Source organism: Hylobates moloch, unplaced genomic scaffold (assembly GCF_009828535.3).
Source record: "Hylobates moloch isolate HMO894 unplaced genomic scaffold, HMol_V3 SCAFFOLD_2, whole genome shotgun sequence".
Classification (NCBI taxonomy): domain Eukaryota; kingdom Metazoa; phylum Chordata; class Mammalia; order Primates; family Hylobatidae; genus Hylobates; species Hylobates moloch.
The window spans coordinates 148897020-148917113 of record NW_026652277.1 but is presented as its reverse complement, the minus strand read 5'-3'; the positions used below and the strand labels follow the sequence as shown (position 1 = coordinate 148917113).

Here is a 20094-nt window from a genome sequence, read left to right as displayed (position 1 = left end):
ATAAATTATAATAACCAAAATTGAACTGAAGAAGTTTTCAAGTTTTAAAGGAGAAGCCTTTATGTGCACAGTAGTCAGCAATCCTTCAAATGCCAGCAGGGAGCTATGAATGAATTGGTAACTCAAGCAATATGGATGAATCCTAAATTCACTCTGCCAGTGTGACAACCAAGACCTATTTACTCGCTAATCATACTTCACTACCCCATTCATATTTTAAGAGTAACTATATAACAATAAAGGATGCAACTGAATTGGATTTTAAAAACCTCTCTTCCAATTAATCAGAGATCCAATAGTAATCAGGGTCTAGCTGTGACAAAAACTAAAATACAATTTAATGCAAAATAGAGGTTTCGTAAATTCTAATGATAGAAGAAACTTCATGAGGTAATTCAGACCTCCAGATTAGATAACCTCATAAATGATACGCTCTTTTCCATCTTAAAAGATAGTAAAGATATTTTACAAATCCCTTAACACCTTGTTCTAGTATCTTAATCCTTTAGAGTTCAAGGTTTTTCCTAATGCCTAGAATAGTGTACTCCCAGTAAGATTAAGGAGAAATGGACATTTTCTTTTTCTTAGACTAACCCTACCATAAGTCACTCTTGAGCCTTGTTTGTCCTGGGCTTAAGAATTCTATATACAATTTGTAGCAATTCTACCACAATAATAATAGGCACCAGTTAGTGAACACTGAGTATGTCCAGGCATGATGCTAAGAGATTTTCATGCGTTATCTCATTCAGTCCTCATGAAGTAACAACTATTATTATGCCCATTTTATAGATGTGGTAACTGGGCTTCGAGTCATTAAAAATGTGCAAAAAGTTGCACAGCTGGAAACTGGGAAGTGGCAGTGACCATTAGAATAAGGCCTGCCTGGTTGTAGGAACTTCTGGTCACTATGCTTTCCTCTGTAGTTTGAGCTCTTTTCCGTCCCTTTCTACTATTCTACATCCTCTCCAATTCCTCCATGTTTCACTGAAATAGAGAAGAATTTAGTGAGTTTTACAAGTCTGTCTGTTGTGATTTCACCACATTAGCAAGTTTTTTTTTAATAACACTATATTATACAGATTTGCCAACTTTGTTTTTCCAGTCACAAAAATTAAACCAAGTTTTTATCTTCGCCTATGATATAAAATATTGTATACATAAATTATATATATACACACACATATAAGCATCTTTACTTTTGAAATGCACCAGTGTTGATCACACGCCAATTTAAGGAAAGCATTAGGAATAATGCAAATCTTTAATAATAAATATTATTATAAATAATAATATTATAAATAATAATAATAAATAATAGAAAACTGATATTCTGATGTTAGGAAAGAATATGATTGCAATAAGTATTCTATATGACTAGCAATGCTATCAATATGAATAAGTAACATTTTCTTTTTTCTTTTTTTGAGACAGTCTTGCTTTGTCCCTCAAACTGGAGTGCAGTGGGGTGATCTCAGCTCATGCAGCCTTTGCCTCCCAGGTTCAAGCGATTCTCCTGCCTCAGCCTCCCAAGTAGCTGGGATTGCCTGGCTAATTCTTTTCGTATTTTTAGTAGAGACAGGGTTTCGCCATCTTGGCCAGGCTGGTTTTTAACTCCTGACCTCGGCCTCCCAAGGTGCTGGGATTACAGGTGTGAGCCACCACCCGGCCAGTAACGATTTCATAACACTATATGTCAAGCACTGTGGTAAGCACTTTTAAAACATTAATAAACATCAATTAATGTGGTGAAAAATGTGTTCAGAGGCAATGAGGCAATGTTATGGACTAGGCAGCCATAACTTTTGGCAACTATTAATTCATTATTATGTTAATGGCTTTGTTTGACCAGACTCTGCACGCTAAGAATTTCATTCACATGGTTTTATTTTTCCTGTTTATTTGGAATTCAGTATTTACCTTCATATTTTTTCGAATAAACTTCCAACTGAAGGCTCCACAAATAACTCATGAAATACCTTACTACTGCATCATTTTAGTAGTGATGGTTAATTTTTCAGATAAACTTAGCACTGCCCCTTTAATATGCAGGGTTCCTAAGATGTCTAATATAAATCGTAAGGTTTGAAACCAACAGACAGTTGGATTTTCAAAATAGCCTGAGCCACAGCTGCCACTTTGTGTTAGCATCCAGATTAATAGCTGATATACCAGTTAAAATACAGTGAGCCATCACTAAGATTAATTTTCTCAGTTAATTATCCCAAAGCTTCGTCTAACTTTGGCAGATGTAAAGAAGTAAGCTGAGAGTTCCAATTATTAGTTGCTTTTCATTTTTATTAGGGGCATATAAAAACAAATTTTAAACATTTTCTTTTTAGAAGGCATGTTTCATCAGAGAAACCTATAAAGGGCACACTTAGGATACAAAAAGAAACAAGACTGGAATTAAAATAGAGTATTTAGCATGTCAAAGGTTCCACTTTTTCAAGAACATTATACTTTTTTAGGTAGGGTGACCTAAGTCCCAGTTAAGCCAGAATAGTCTTGGTTTTCTTCTTTTATCCCAGCCTAGTAAGTAACAGATCCCCTTTTACACTTACAAGTATACCATTTGGATGATAAATCATATGGCCACCCAATTTGTATGTCATAAAATAAATAAGGAAATACCTTGTAGTCAGCTCTTATTAAATAAATTACTCCATAATTTTAACAGAGAAAATTTCTAACTGCTAAATTTTCAAGTGGAAAAAAAAGTATACAGTTCTCTCAGATAATAAACTGTTTTTTCACTGTTCCCTCTTCTAAAATGCTTGAAATAAATTCACCTTAATCCTTAGTCTAAGTAGAGATGAAATTTTCTTAATCATATCCCTGTTAGCCTGTGCAAAGAAAGAAAAAAAAAGGCAAATGTTTCGGTCCTGCCTATCATACAAGAGACATTCCTGTATTACATAATATCTATTTCACATAATAATGATTTTTAAATGAGTCATTTCACATAGATATGCTCCTGTCTGTCTGGGGCATTTTTATACTTGTTACATTTTTACCACATAATGCTCAAATGGAAATTAAAGGAGGGGAAAAAAATTAGAGAGTTATCAAACCAATTCATATTTGACATGGAGATAGCTTAATAGCCATCAAAATTAATTTATGAAAGAAAGTGTTGAAAATATTGATCAAAATTAAATTAACTATCTACAGATTACATTTTTTCATGGTTTCCTTGGGCCCATGAACTAAAGCAGAGGTTTCTTTTAACCTTTTTGGCCTCAGGACTCCTTTATACTCTTCAAAATGACTGGCAACACCCCTACCCACCCACCTAGAGCTTTAGTTTATGTGGGTTATATTCATAAACATTTACTAAATTAAGATAATTGTGGATATTCTTTGATACTATACCAAAACATGACAAGTTATAGTTTCTTCAAGTTTAGTTGCAATGTAGAATCTTAAAACATACCAAGGAACTTTTTATACTCTACATTCTTGATCTATCTTGAATTTTTAATGGATCTTTTCTCCATGCATGATTTTATAGTAACATGTATACTATAAAAATCCTAGAAGAAAACCTAGGAAATACCCTTCTCGACATTGGTCTTGGCAAAGAATTTTTGGCTAAGTCCCCAAATGCAATTGCAACAAAAACAAAAATTGACAAGTGGGACCTAATTAAAGGACTTCTGCACAGCAAAAACTATCAACAGAGTAAACAGACAACCTACAGAATAGGAGAAAATATCTGCAAACTATGCATCCAACAAAGGTCTAATTTTCAGAAATTGTAAGGAACTTAAATCAACATGTAAAAGAAAAAAACTCATTAAAAAATGGGCAAAGGACATGAACAGATAATTCTCAAAAGAAGACATACAAGTGACCAACAAATATATGAAAAAATGCTCCACATTAGTAATCATCAGAGAAATGCAAATCAAAACTGCAATGAGATATCATCTCGCACCAGTCAGAATATCTATTAATAAAAAGTCAAAAAACAACAGATGCTGCTCAGGCTGTAGAGAAAAGGGAACACTTACATACTTTTGGTGAGAATGTGAATTAGTTTTGCCACTGTGGAAAGCAGTTTGGAGATTTCTCAAATAATTTAAAACAGAGCTACCATTCAACCCAGAAATCCCATTACTGGGTATATACCCAAAGGAAAATAAATTGTTCTACCTAAAAGACACATGCACTCATATGTTCATCACTGTGCTTGCTATTCACAATAGCAAAGACATGGAATCAACCTAGGTACACATCAACGGTGAATTGGATTAAGAAAATGGGATATATATACATCATGGAATACTACACAGACATAAAAAAGAACAAAACCACGTCCTTTGCAGCAACATTAAAAACACATTAATTAATATCACCCCCATCTCCCTAGAAAAGTCTTTAAGCATGGCTTGGCAAGAGACGTAAGGAAATTTTGGGGAGTAATGGAAAGTTCAGCATCTTGAAGGCAATAATGGTTTCACAGGCATATGTATATATGTAAAAAGTTATCTAGTTGTATACTTTTAAGTATGTGCAGGTTTTGCATATAAGTTATACCTCACAGAGAATGTGATAGATAAAAACAAACTGGGAAGACAGGCATGGTGGCTCACACCTGTAATCCCAGCACTTTGGGAGGCCAAGGCAGGTGGATGATTTGAGGTCAGGAATTCCAGAACAGCCTGGCCAACGTGGTGAAACCCTGTCTCTACCAAAAATACAAAAATTAGCCAGGTACTGTGGTAGGCACCTGTAATCCCAACTACTTGGGAGGCTGAGGCAGGAGAATCACCTGAACCCAGGGGGCGGAGGTTGCAGTAAGCCAAGATCGCGCCACTGCATTCCAGCCTGGGCAACACAACGAGACAGACTCCATCTCAAAACAAAACAAAACAAAACGAAGCAAAACAAAACAAACTGAGAAAATGAAGTTCATTATCCTACTGTGTGCTCTGTCAAGCACCTGATAATATATGTGAGTTTTCCAAAATTTCTATTTTTGCTTGAAAGCTTGAATTTTATGATTAGCAGTAAATAATGTCAGTTGTTGTACTTGCTGTGACAAGTTTACTTGTTTATTTGCAAGAAAATGCCTGTCAACACCCAAATATGAAAACAAGTTTGTCCTTCAATCATTCTTCAAGAAAAAATGGTGTTCCATGGAAGAAAGGGGCTACTTTAGCTCACAGCTTAAATAATCATGCAAACACATTTCTTTAGGTCGACCTACTTCAATATGCAGCAAAAGTGCCTCACGCATACCTCCCATTTTTGTTACACAGAATATTAAAAATACATACACTTAGAAGTTGAGATTAAATGCAATTAATAATTTTTGCTACTCAGCAAGAACATTCTTATGTGAAACTGCCTTTAAAAATTTTTTTTGGTTGCAACTGTCTAGATTCATACTGGCCATACACAGTTTTACTCACCATTGCTTTTGCATGTAAATGTTAACCCAATGGAAAAGACAAATAATGTCTTATTATTTTTATAAAAATAGTTTTGTCCTCACTGACCCCCTAAAAGTATCTAAAGGACCACCAGGGATCCATGAGCCAAATTCTAAGAACTGGTTAACCTAAAGTGTATTCTAAAAGAATTTAAAACCCAGGCCAGGCATGGTGGCTCACACCTGTAATCCCAGCACTTTGGGAGGCTGAGGCAAGAGCCCAGGAGTTTAAGACCAGCCTGGACATAGGGAGACCCCGTCTCTACAAAAAAATAAAAATAAAAAATAAAGTAAAACCCAACAAAAGTAGGCCGGGCGCGGTGGCTCACGCCTGTAATCCCAGCGCTTTGGAAGGCCGAGGCGGGTGGATCACGAGGTCAGGTGATCAAGACCATCTTGGCTAACACGGTGAAACCCCGTCTCTACTAAAAATACAAAAAATTAGCCGGGCGTGGTGGCGGGCGCCTGTAGTCCCAGCTACTCGGAGAGGCTGAGGCAGGAGAATGGCGTGAACCCAGGAGGCGGAGCTTGCAGTGAGCCGAGGTCGCGCCACTGCACTCCAGCCTGGGCGACAGAGCAAGACTCCGTCTCAAAAAAAAAAAAAAAAAAAAACCAACAAAAGTATAGCCTTGTAAATGATTAGAATACTAAATCATGTGTCAGATAAGCACAATGAGGCACATACTCCTACTGCAAAAAGCAAATTAAAAAAAAGGAAGGCATTCATGCACATATCTATCGCCAACGCCCCTCTCCACTGAGCATATTGCATTTAAGCAATACACACATTTTCAAATTCAACATTTTCAAATTTTATTATTTATCAAAGGTCGAGGTTTAAGGATTCTAGAAAGCTCAAAACCTTTTTTTCCTAGCTATGCCTTTCACTCAATGAAAAAATTAATTTCCTTCTCCTCCTACACCTTACTGCAGCATCAAACAATGGTTACTATCTTCCATAAAGGAGATCCCCATGCCTACATACTAATACTGGGCAACATCCAGATGTGGGCAACTCATCTCTGCCCTGGCCCCTAAGGGTAAAGGAGCACTGAAGATAAGGACGTCAGAGTCAGAGAAGAGGGTCTCCTCAGTCAAAAGGACTCTAACCTCAGAAGTAAGGCAAAAGGTCTTTTCTTTTTGGCTGAACTACTGCCCTCATATGACAACTAGAAATCCCTGGGTCAACCATGACAAGTCTTTTAAGACTAACAAGCCTTTTAAGACTGATCTAGGCTGTCTGAGTGTCTGAAGGGTGATTCTCAAAAAGCAAGGACATCTAAATGGAATAATTCATTGACTGTACTCACTCAGAATTATCCTTAGTGTTTTGGCCCATAAAGTCTGAGCATGATATCCCATTGTTCTGGCCTATTTAGCACTGGATACATTCTGACTAAACTACAGCTATATGGCACTAACTTATCTAGAACTCTTTCCTGGTCTATCACCATGTCAATGAAGATCTTTGCTTCTTCTATTGAGTTTATGCTTGGCCCAACCCCATCCTCCTCCTGGCCTCTTATGCTACAGTCTGAAATTAATTAACGGTCTTATCTTTAGGACTCAGTCTTGTGTTGTTGAGTATTAAACATCATCCTTGTTTTAGTGTATGTACCACTGAAGCAAGCGCAACATCACTCTTTTTATCTCACATCTGTCTACTCAGTATTACACATTCACTGCCTCAGTGTATGAAACTATATCCATCCCCTCACCAACTCCTCATACCTGCAAACCTAGCAACCTCCCACTCTGCAGCTTCCTCAGCTAACTCAACTGCGGGTTCAATCAAAGTGTTGTCTATCACTATTAATGCCTCCACCCTGCCTCCCAATCCATTGCTTCTCTTTCATTGTATCAGGTTGGTGCAAATTGTGGTCTTTGCCATTAAAGCAATGAAGTCAATTGCTCCAGAAAGTCTCCTTTCTCTATTAACTATCGCTCTGCTCCTCAATCTCATCCCATTCAGCTGAATTCTGCTACTCCCCTATCCCCCTACTCTCCTACTAAATGGTAAAATTATAAGCTTCCACTGTGTCCTATCAAATCCCATTATTGTTATAGACAAGCCCTATTCATCTATTCCTCCTCCATTTCTCAGATGTAGTCTTTGCTGTCCAGTGATTCTGTATCACTCTTAAGGACTATGTCTTATACTTCTCTGTATCACATGATACCCAAGAGAGAAGTAGGCACATCGTACACATTCAGTAACATTCATTAATGTTGAATAATAATTATTAAGCAAAGAAACAGTGTTCCCAGAAAATAATTCTGTTTCTACCTCTGCTTGCAGAATTTATAAATATACTGGACTGCAAACAAACAAACAAACAAAAAACTTCTAGACCTTTCCAAATTCCCCACTGCCTCCTATAAGATATGTCTGACAGCTGAAAGTAAACTAGTCTTTGCAAGCACTAAATTGCTCATCAATCTTACAAAAGGTGTCATTTAGTCAATTACATTCCCAAGGGAAATATAAATGGAACATAGCTGCCTGAGAAAAATTAATTCACCCAACTCGAGTAAGTAGCTCACAGAGAACAGCTTTCATAATCCTAAAATATCTGAACCATATTTCATTCCTGGTTTTCACCAAAAAGAAGTAGGGTTTTCACTTTTTTATTAATTATTTGAATTTTAGCTGATTAGTGCAGTGCGGTTTGCACAGTTATAGCCCAATGACAAGTAGGCACAATGTCACCCAAAGCTTTGAGCATGAAACAACTAAAATGTACCTTTTCTTATATCTGAAAATATGAATGTTGCCACCATATCCTACCAAATTCTCCTAATGCTCCACATAAAGGTATACAATGGCAGAAGATTAAGAGGAAAATGTTCACCATAGAAATGTAAAGCAGGCAACAGCTGGCAGGAGGTACAAACTCAGATGCCCTCAGGAGCCAAGTAGGCAGTGTAAAGGTAAACAGATTTGTACAAGAACAACAGGGTAAGTGGGATGATAAAAGATAGCTACGCTCAAGGTCACAATGCCTATTACTCCATCCAGGAAACTGTAGTGCCATGCAAGAATGTGAGACCAATGTGGTAATGTGGGCACCTCATCTGATTGTTCAGAAGAAGGTGGAAATCCAGATTTAATATAAAATCACACTAGTATTGGCAAGTACTATTTTAATATAAAATCACACTAGTATTGGCAAGTACTATATTATAAAAAATTATAAAAAAACAAAAACCCCTGTTCAATCAAGTACATGTAAGGCTGCTAATCTGTGATTTCTGAGACACACAGTAAAAGATTTGATGGGGTGTGAAAGAAATCCTAGAAAATAATTTCTAAAACTAAATCCCTACTTCATGTGCACTAAAAATGAATAAATTAATGGATAAAATTTAAAATGCATAAAATAGGCCGGGCGCGGTGGCTCACGCTTGTAATCCCAGCACTTTGGGAGGCCGAGGCGGGTGGATCACGAGGTCAGGAGATCGAGACCACGGTGAAACCCCGTCTCTACTAAAACTACAAAAAAAATTAGCCGGGGGTGTTGGCGGGCGCCTGTAGTCCCAGCTACTCGGAGAGGCTGAGGCAGGAGAATGGCGTGAACCCGGGAGGCGGAGCTTGCAGTGAGCCGAGATTGCGCCACTGCACTCCAGCCTGGGCGACAGAGCGAGACTCCGTCTCAAAAAAAAAAAAAATGCATAAAATAGAACTGGATTTATGAGTTTCTCCTGGGTGTATGAGAACCTATATTAATGATTATATCAGGTAAATTAAAAGCCTACACGGAAAAACAAAAACAAAAAAAACTAGAAGAAAATATGAACGAATATATATCAAATCTTTGGTTTGAAGATAATGCTAATCATAATGGTCATGAAATAAATCATAAGAGAAATTTTCACCTATAATTTGATAAAATTTAACACTTAATATAAAAAATTCCTTGTCCAAAATTAAAAGCAACATAATACCTGGAAAATATTTGAAGCCAATATGGCAAACAAAAGGCTAATATCTTTACTCTCAACTCACAAATTGGTAACAGAATCCAGAAGAAGGAATCCCAACTCCTTATGGATGAGGATGATTTGTGGTTGCCAGTTCCTAACTCAGTTCAAAGCAATGTACCCTGTGGGACCAGGGCTGTGACAACCACAAAACCCACATGGGCTTCTGAGGGGAAAACATGCACAATAAGACGAGCTCCAAAAAAAACTTAAAAAGCACTAGAGGAAATTGAGGGCCACAGAAGACTAACTACAAGAATTCATTCCCAAGGAATCACAGAATTTTTTTAAATATGAAAAGAACTTTAAAAAATGACTGTATTGAAATCCTCAAAGACACGACAGAAGAATTAATATCAATGAAGCAAAGAATAGAACAGGAAAACACGGAAGTGAATCAACTGGAGGCCAGGTGCAGTGGTTCACGCCTGTAATCCCTATACTTTGGGAGGCACAGGTGGGTGGATCACCTGAGGTCAGGAGTTCGATACCAGCCTTGCCAACATGGCAAAACCCTCTCTCTACTAAAAATATTTTAAAAAATTAGCCGGGCATGGTGGCGTGCACCTGTAGTCCCAGCTACTCGGGAGGCTGAGGCAGGAGAATCACCTAAACCCAGGAGGTGGAGGTTGTGGTAAGCCGAAATTAAGCCACTGCATTCCAGCCTGGGTGAAAGAGCAAGACTCTGTCTCAAAAAAAAAAAAAAAAAAAAAAAAAAAACAAGACTCTGTCTCAAAAAAAAAAAAAAAAAAAAAAAAAAAAAAGTGAATCAACTGGAAACCTTACAAATGTAGCATACATACTCACTATTTTTTTTTTTAAGATGTCTTAAATGGTATAACAGAGATGGCTGAAGAGAAAATCAGTGACTTGTAATCTAGCACTCTCCAAGAATGTACCATTAACAAAGATAGGAAATATGCAAATCTAATGAGGGCTAAATTGTCTGCCCAGAAAAATTCACACACGTACCTACATACAAAGTTTTACAAACAATATCAGGAAGTTCTCAGTGTCCCTGAGGCCCAACTTCTATCCTAGAACTCTGAATAATATCTTAAGATCAGAAATCTGTCCCACGGTATTAATGTATACCATAAAATGTTGACTCAAGCCTCAAGAAATTGACATTAAATTTGAGTTAGGATCAAATCAAAGAGAAGCCAAACCAAGGTAGGCCAATTAAATCTGATAAACAAATAAAGTATCCCAAATCTAATATTGTTATAAAATATAGGTAAGATTGATAAAATCAATAATATCTATAAGCGAATGAACTCTAGTGTACATTAAACTTGGTTAAGTATAACAATAAATTATCACTTTAGATGCACATATGATTTTAAAGTTTATATTGTCATCACCAAATGTGACCCACGAAAGCATTTGTAATAAGCAAAACTCATTTTTTAAAACAATGTGAAATGACTGGCATGGGGATACAAGATTGGCAGCCTTTGAAAAAGGCAAAATTGTTTTGAATTAGAAAGTGTAACAGCAATAAAGAAGCTTGATGGAAAGATCTGGAGAAACTACCTCACATAAGGGGAAATTTAAAGACTATAAACTGAAAAAGAGCAATGAAAGTGAAATCTCAGTGGCTTGAACACAGTGATGGGGGGTGGCAGGCTGAACAGAACTGTCCAGTGGCAATTTAGGTAATCTATGATATAAGCTTCATATTGCCAGTCCGGCAATATTTTCAGCAATATCAACATATTCCTAAATTTTTTTAACAGGAGTGAGAGAGGTAATGAGGCACTGCAACTCTTATAAGGTTGGCCTTGTAAGAGACCTTATAAGGTTGGCAGAGAAGATAGGGGAAGCCGGCCAAAATCTGTCCTACACAAGAAGTATCTAAATTTTCCATTTACAATGAACCTAAACAGAAATGTTTGGTCCGCATCAAAACTTGGATGGAAGACAGCTCTCTTACAGAGATTCTGAAAAGATGAAAATTCTCCTTAAAATAGACTTGAGATGTTTCAGAATATAAAATTCAAACGACATACTGAATATCTTCTGTTTAAAATAGCTGAAGTCTTTGAAAGGTAAAATGAGGACCTCTGAAGATGTCTAATGAAAATCTGGAAGTAAAATTGTGCCTCTTGAACATTTTCTAAATGCTTTAATAAACGTCAGTATTAAGATTCTTTCAGGATGTATACATCCATAGGTGTTCTTCCAGATGATTTGGAGATAAATTACCTTGGTTAAAGACCTTGCAATATTTAGCTACATATACAGGCATACCTCAGAGGTATTATGGGTTAGTTCCAGACTATTGCAATAAAGCAAACATTGCAATAATGCAAGCCACGTGAATTTTTTGGTTTCCTAGTACATATAAAATTATGTTTCATTATACTGCAGTCTATTAAATATGCAATATTATATCTAAAAAATGTACACATTTTACTTTAAATATACTTTATTGCCAAAAATGCTAACAATCATCTGAGCATTAAGCAAGTCATAATCTTTTTACTGGTGGAGGGTCTTGTCTGTTGATGTTGATGGTTGCTGACTAATCAGGGTAGTACTTGCTGGAGGTTGGAGTGATTGTGGCAATTTCTTAAAATAAGACAATAATGAAGTTTGCTGCATCAATCAACTCCTCCTTTCATGAAAGATTTCTCTGTAGCATGGAATGCTGTTTGATGACATTTTACCCACAGTAAAACTTCTTCAAAATTGGAGTTGATTCTCTCAAACCCTTTAAAGCCACTGTTTTATCAATTAAGTTAATGTAGTATTCTAAATCCTTTGTTGTCATTTCAACAATGTTTAAGGATCTTTACCAAGAGTAGATTCCATCTCAAGAAACCACTTATTTTGTTCATTCATACAAAGCAACTCATCATCCACTAAAGTTTTATCATGAGATTACAGCAATTCAATCCCATCTTCAGGCTTCGCTCCTAATTTTAGTTCTCTTGCTATTTCTTTTCTTTTTTCTTTTTTTTTTTTTTTTTGAGATGGAGTCTCACGTTGTCACCCAGGCTGGAGTACAGTGGTGTGATCTCGGCTCACTGCAAGCTCCACCTCCTGGGTTCACACCATTCTCCTGCCTCAGCCTCCCGAGTAGCTGGGACTACAGGCGCCTGCCCCAAGCCTGGCTAATATTTTTTGCATTTTTAGTAGAGACGGGGTTTCACGGTGTTAGCCAGGACGGTCTCAATCTCCTGACCTTATGATCTGCCCGCCTCGGCCTCCCAAAGTACTGGGATTACAGGCGTGAGTCACCGCGCCCGGCCATTCTCTTGCTGTTTCTATCACATCTGCAGTTACTTCCTCCAATGCAGTCTTGAATCTCTTCTCAAAGTCATCCATGAGGGCTGGAATCAACTTCTTCCAAACTCCTATTAATGTTGCTATTTTGACATCCTCCCAAGAATCGTAAGTGTTCTTAATGACATCTAGAATGGTGAATCCTTTCCAGAAGGTTTTCAATTTGCTTTGCTCATATCTATCAGAATAATCACTATTTATGGCAGCTATAGGCTTACAAAAATATTTCTTAAATAATAAGCCTTGAAAGTCTAAATTACTCCTTGATCCATGAGCTGCAGAATGGACACTGTGTTAGCAGGCATGAAAATAACACTAAACTCCTTGTACATTTCCATCAGAGTTCTTGGGAGACAAGGTGCACTGTCAATGAGCAGTAATCATTTGAAAAGAATTTTTTTTTTCTGAGCAGTAGTTAAAATATTCAGTAAACCATGCTATTAGCAGATGTGCTGTCATCCATGCTTTGTTGTTCCATTTATAAAGTACAGACAGACTGAATTTAGAATAATTCTTAAGGTCCCTAGGATTTTTGGAATGGACAGTGAGCACTGGCTTCAACTTAAAAGTCACCAGCTGCATCAGCCCCTCACAAGAGAGTCGGCCTGTTCTTTGAAACTCTGAAGTCAGACATTGACTTCTCTTCTGTAGCTATAAAAATCCTAGATGCCATCTTCTTCCAATAGAAGGCTGTTTTGTCTACAATGAAAATCTGTTGCTTTGAGCAGCCACCTTCATCAACAACCTTAGCTAGATCTTCTGGATAACTGGCTGCAGCTTCTGTATCAGCACTTGCTGCTTCACCGTGCACTTTTATGTTATGGAGACAGCTTCTCTCCTTAAACCTCATGAACCAGCCTCTGCTGGTTTCCAACTTTTCTTCTGCACCTTGCTCACCTTTCTCACCTTTCACAGAATTGAAGAGAGTTGGGGCCTTGTACTGGATCAGGCTTTGGCTTAAGGGAATGTTGCGGTTGGTTTGATCTTCTATCTAGACCACTAAAACTTTTTCCACATCAGCAATAAGGCTAATTCACTTTCTTTTGATTTGGGTGTTCACTGGAATAGCACTTTTAATTTCTTTTAAGAACTTTTCCTTGGCATTCACAACTTGGCTAACAGGTACAAGAAGCCTAGCTTTCGGATTATTTCAGCTTTCGACATGCCTTCCTCACTAAGCTTAATCATTTCTAGCTTTTTTTTTCTTGCATGTCCTTCCAATGTATCATTTCTAGCTTTTGATTTAAGGTAAGAGATGTACAACTCTCCACAGGGGAATGTCTGTTCAGTGGAGCAGTCAGAACACACACATTTATCAATTTGGTTTGCTATCTTATATGAATACAATTCATATGGAGATGCCCCAAAACAGTAACGATAATAACATCAAAGATCACTGATCACCATAACAGACATAATAATAATGAAGTCTAAAATACTGTGAGAATTACCAAAATGTAATTGACACAAAAAGAGCACATGCTGTTAGAAAAAATGGCCCAGAAAGACAATTGACACAGGGTTGCTACAAACCTTCAATTTGTTAAAAATAAATAAATAAACTGTCTTTTTGAGGCAATATCTGTGAAGCACAATAAAGCAAAGCACAACAAAACAAGGTATGCATGTATTCGTCTTGAGTGTTTTCATGTTACTTTAAAAGCATATAAATCAGGTTGTCTTGAAGTTCACAATTTTAAAAGAATAGTGTCTGGTTTGAAATAATAAATCTGAATCACAACAGAGCTGGCTGCTTTGAAATACGTTCACATTGCAAAAAGTGGAGTATAGCTCTATTCTGGATGAAAGATCTCCATAAGTGTACACACTTTCCACCTGGAAACACAGTTTTATATGAGTCTGTCTCATCTCATGCCATCTGACAGATGCATTTATGTATGAATCTTTGCTTCCCCTCAAAACATCTTTTTTAGAGAAGAAAGTGAAGTTTTCAATTTTTGCAGGCCACCTACATTTTCTCTTCTCAAGGTGAAACTTTCTGGCTGGAATCATTCTATTCGTAATTACAAGCAGCAAATACAAAATGCCAGGTGTGGAAGGTCATGGAGGCCTTCCCTGGAGAAAATGCTTTCTTCATGTTCATGAAATAAAATTAAATTGAAATGATTTCTAAATCAATCTTTCCAGACTTCATTGCAATTATATTTAAAGCCAGAAGTATAAAAACTACAGGTAGTAAAGTCTTAACTGATCAATATAAATACTAAAAATGCTCTAGAAAATTTTCAATGTATCATTGTCAAAACATAATATTTAGGAAAGTATATCATTCAGAAAAACGTATACAACTAAGTTTAAATATTTGCCAAGATAAAAGTGATGCCACAAAAATTAAAGATAAAAAATAATTTTTAAATGACACTCACCAAACACAATGGAAGTTTCACAGTGATAATAACCATTACTTTGTTTTTTCTTCAGCATGGAGCAAAGATCTATGCGATATAATATTTCTTCTCCAAATCTGTGACTGATAAACTTTTCATATAAATCAGGATTTATTTTTTTCACTCCCTTGAAATGAAAAAACAAATAAATCAATCAATCATTTCACCTAGGCAGCCAGTTCATAATTACATCACTTTCTTAGAACCTGATTATTACATTACTACCTTGTTACACCACTGCCTACTGACACTTGAAATGGATATACAACAATAAAATTGTTGTGAAGTTGTTTTTCAACTCTCCCTACCTAGAAGGAGTTGTATTAAAAAACTATCAATAAAGAGTGTTAGGTTTAAATTTGGCAGTTTTCAGAACTTCATACATTTTAAGCTCCAGAAATAATAAAGTATACTGAGTTAAAATTTTGAGATATCAAGGAAAGACTAATCATCTCCAACAAAAATGGAGAAATGGATAAATTTTTTTTTTTTTTTTTTTTTGAAATGGAGTCTCACTCTGTCACCCAGGCCAGAGTGCAGTAGCGCGATCTCGGCTCACTGCAACCTCCGCCTCCTGGGTTCAAGTGATTCTCCTCCCTCAGGCTCCTGAGTATCTGGGACTACAGGAGCGTGTTACCACGCCTGTATTTTTTGTGTCACCACAAAAAATTTTGTATTTTTAGTAGAGACAGGGTTTCACTGTGTTAGTCAGGATGGTCTTGATCTCCGGACCTCAAGATCCACCCGCCTCGGCCTCCCAAAGTGCTGGGATTACAGACGTGGGCCACCACGCCCAGTGAAATAGATACATTTTTTTAAAGTAAGGTAGGAAAAAATAAAATACTATAAATCTTTAAAAAGGTGGATCTTAACATTTTATAGTGGAAAAATGCCCTAATAAGATGGATGTAATTTTTAAATTCCTTATGTGAGAATCATCTGAAAGACAATTAAAGATTACTGGAATTGGAGCAGGGAAGTCAGTGGATCTTCCAAAGTCTTCTCTATCTGCTCCTCCTTATTTTCAGTGTATTTTCTTAGCAGAAACAGACTGTTGTTGAAAAATTACAGTGGGATGCCCTTGGTACCTCTGTAGTTCCCCAAAACATGGGAAAGAATATATCTGCCTCTGCTATACTATACAATGGCCCTGCAACTCAGCCTCAGAGTCCCAAAATACAGTCCATAAGATTAAAGTAACTAGAATATATATTTTCTCTTTTCAATGACAAAAACTTATTTAGAAAACTAGTTAATGGAAAAAATTTATAAAAGCAAAAATATTAAATCACTACAAACTGCCACTGCTACAGTTTTATGTGTTTAGTTTTTCCTATGCCAATATAAAGTATTTTTTATCTTCTATAGAATGTGGTTGTTCCCTGAGTACTATTTGATAACCAGCTTTATATTTTCAGCAGATATGCTGTGTCAGTAAATAATATACAGATGTGCCAAATATTTTTCTCCATAGTACTTCATTGCATGAAAGTCTCATAATTTATTCATCCAATTATTTACTGTTGGACATTTAGGTTGATCTTAATTTTTAATATCATATTAAACATGTTTCTATTGATGTATGTTTTTGTTCAGTGTCTAAAACTGGACTCCTAATCTCTCCCCCTTACCTCAAAGGGTTATGTGGACTAAGTAAGTTCATTTATAAAAGTGCTTAAAACAATGAAATATAATAAATTATATAGAAACACACACATACACACAGTTATTATCATTAGTGAACTTTATATAATAACTTTATTCGAGATAACATTTCAAGAATAAAAAACATTCTAAGTAAATGGAAAATGACCAACCATTCTTGTCTTCTAAATGCTTGTATATGTGTGTGTATGGGTGTGCAGGTTGGAGAAAGTCATTCCTTCAGACTGCAGAGAAGACTGGCAATAACACAGCAGACAAATAAGAACCTTCAATTTTCAAGAAACCAATGCAGCACCGACTAGCCACTATTGCTATAATCTTCACTTCCATTTTGTAAAATGTCATTTTTTAAAGAAATAAAACATGAGGTTGACTCTAATCTTCTAGGCTTATTAATTTAATTTCAGCAAAAGGTAAATGCTAACTGTTTTGCAAGAATTTTTCACAGATGACTTCCAACATGAGTCTTTAGGAGTTAATTTTTACTAGCAAGTGAAACGGAATTAATTCCTTAACTCATAATTTATAGAGAGAGCTATGGTTCAAAAAGGCATGATACCTTTTGAAGGCACTGAAATTATATGCCCTGATCAGAAAAATCTTCAGTAATAAACAACCTAGAAATAGCTAAGCCTCTGCATTGTCTGATATATATTACAATTTCAACATGATCTTCATTCTCTGGAGAAATTTTTTGTGTGGCAATATATTTCTTTTTTTTTTTTTGAAGTTTTTTTTTTATTGTACTTTAAGTTTTAGGGTACATGTGCACAATGTGCAGGTTTTCTGATAAAATTTCTCTGAATTGATCTCACCATCCAGCTGCAGCACGTGGTGTTTTCTTTCATACTAAAAAAAAAAGGAAGACTATGATTCTGAGAAAATAAATGGGACCTCAAAAGTGGATCATTTAGGGTAAGACTAAGAAGGGCTCTATTTGCTGAATGAATCCACTGGGATGGCAAAATAGTTTCAGAAGCATCATCCTCCAAGATTATATTTTAAAGCTAAAAAGGCTGGGTGATGGCATTATTTTCAGGTTGTGGACCCCCCACATTATTCCCTGCTTCCCTTCATCACAGGCCAGACCCTTCATCATAGGCCAGACCCAAGGCACTATTACTTAACTATCAATGGAGGTATACAGTGTTAGGAGGGTTCAAAAGATATCATGAAAATTGTTAAATTTGATCTATAAAGGCTAAGAGTTAGGATTATTTCATATGTAGAAGAAAAATATGTGAGGTATCTTTAACAAATCATGCTATGGGTGTTGCAACCCTGGAGTTTTGAATATGATTGGTGATGGTCTAGTCCTTAGAAGGTTATTTTTGCCTTAAACCTAACAGGGACGAGACATATTTTTAAGAGCTTCATATTTATCATTGTATCCAGTACAAGTGACATTTCAATTATGCAACGTAACATTAGAAGAGAAAATAGGAGGTTAAGTATGGAACACCAGACTTTGAAACAATAAATTAGTGGAAAGAAACGTCAAACAGAAAAAAGTTTTCGAGACTATCTTAATTAATCATTAGAAATGACTGAAGTTTTAACTTATCTTTAGCCTAGTTTCAGTCACAGTTTAGGAAAAATTATCGGTGATTTTCAAATACACTTGATAACCTTTGATACAATGTACCGGGAAACAGAAATTTCGTTCTTGGTTGTAACTTGGCAGTCAAACAGTCCACTCCAGAGAAAATGCCATTGAAAGCATGACGAGTATTTTCAGAATCATCTGATGGCTCACTCTGATAAGTAATGGAAATTATTTACTCAGGAGGCACTCACCGTATCATTTACATTTGGCTATGATGTGCATAATTTAATATGTACCAAAGAGGGCTCAGACTTACATTACTATGCCTCTGACTCTATTTTTAATACAGGAAGTAGACAGACGGTCACAAAACATGGAAATTCACATTTGCTAATCTCAAAGTGAAAATCATTTAAGATTCTAAAAAATAAGATACATTTATTCATCTTTAATTTCTATGACAAACTTTTTGTTGTCAGAATGGAAATTAATATTAAGAAGGTTGAAACATTTTTTAATAGAAGATAACTTCTTATTGTTACTTGTCATAACAATCACAACTTCCATGATGAAAATATAAACAGGCTTCATATAAGACAAAGAAATTATCTGTCCTACTGTAGTAAGCTTGGCATTCCTGGATTTGATTTCTGCTATGTTTTCCAATAGTTTATTGCTGTCATATAAGTAGCTATAAAAGAAATACACATTTCCTGTGATAATGACTTGACAACAAAATTAAGAATGTGATTTAAGAGCCAAACTCGCTTTCCATTTTGGGCATAGGCTGGTTAAAGAAGAATAGTAATCTCTTACACTTATTTTTGTAAGTGGTAAAAAGTTACATTTGTTTAATGTTATATTGGTTAAGAAATTGAAATCACTTTTAGTGATCACTGCCCCAATGAAAATGTACATATTGGCAATTCAAAGTTATGAAAACATTATATATTGGCATGGGGCTTATCCCTGGCAAATCTTAAAGTTCTTCATGACTCCTTCACCTCTTTGCATAACTCCATTTTTTGCTGTTATTTGCACTATTTCATTTTCACCATCCTCCTGATACAGAACACGTGGTTACCTCCTCGCCAGCCGCAGCCTTCCCTCAGCTGCAGCCTTCCCTCAGCTCCTCTGAGTCAGGAGGAGGCTCAGTTCCACCCTAGCCTATTCTTGACAGGGAGGGAAAGAGATGAGGAGCTTCACTGCACCAACCAATGAGCTCCAGAATAGCACGGTGATTTTAGATCATGTCCAGCACCCAGGGTGAGAACGGCCTTGCAGCCTTCCCACCTTCTCCTCTGGCCATTCTGGGCCAGTCTACGTGGCTGGGCTCTGCTTTGGTCCCCTGGTCAAATGTGCCTGTTTCCTGTTTTGCTGAGGCCCTGACACCCCACCAACTGCCTGTCAGTTAGTTTACAGAAGGAAATACAAGGAGTGATGAAAAATAGAAAAGTCAACAGTACTTTATGTGGCCCAATTATTGTGGCCCAATCTGAAAAAAAAATGATGCCATCTATCATCTGTATTACAGTAATGGAAAATATAAAGCATTTACTATGCACAGGCACTGTTCTAAGAACTTTTCTGAACTCATTTGATAACCACAATAACACTATTATCCACAGATAAGAAAACTAAATCACAGAGAAATGAGGTCACTTACCAAAAGACACAACTAGTAACAGATAGAGCTTGGATATAGATTCAGAATAAGTAGAGAAAATAATATATTGAAAAGAAGAGCGGAATAATAATTTCAA

At 36.3% G+C, this 20094-nt stretch overlaps 1 protein-coding gene across 2 annotated transcripts in view; it reads right to left on the bottom strand.

Moving 5' to 3' along the window:
* Nucleotides 1–20094, bottom strand: part of AKAP7 (A-kinase anchoring protein 7) — a 153042-nt gene that overhangs the window by 50617 nt on the left and 82331 nt on the right. For both annotated transcript variants that reach the window (XM_032159071.2, XM_032159064.2), the window contains exon 9: nt 15100–15247. In XM_032159071.2, the coding sequence (XP_032014962.1) occupies nt 15100–15247 (148 nt within the window). The remainder of the gene's footprint in view (nt 1–15099; nt 15248–20094) is intronic.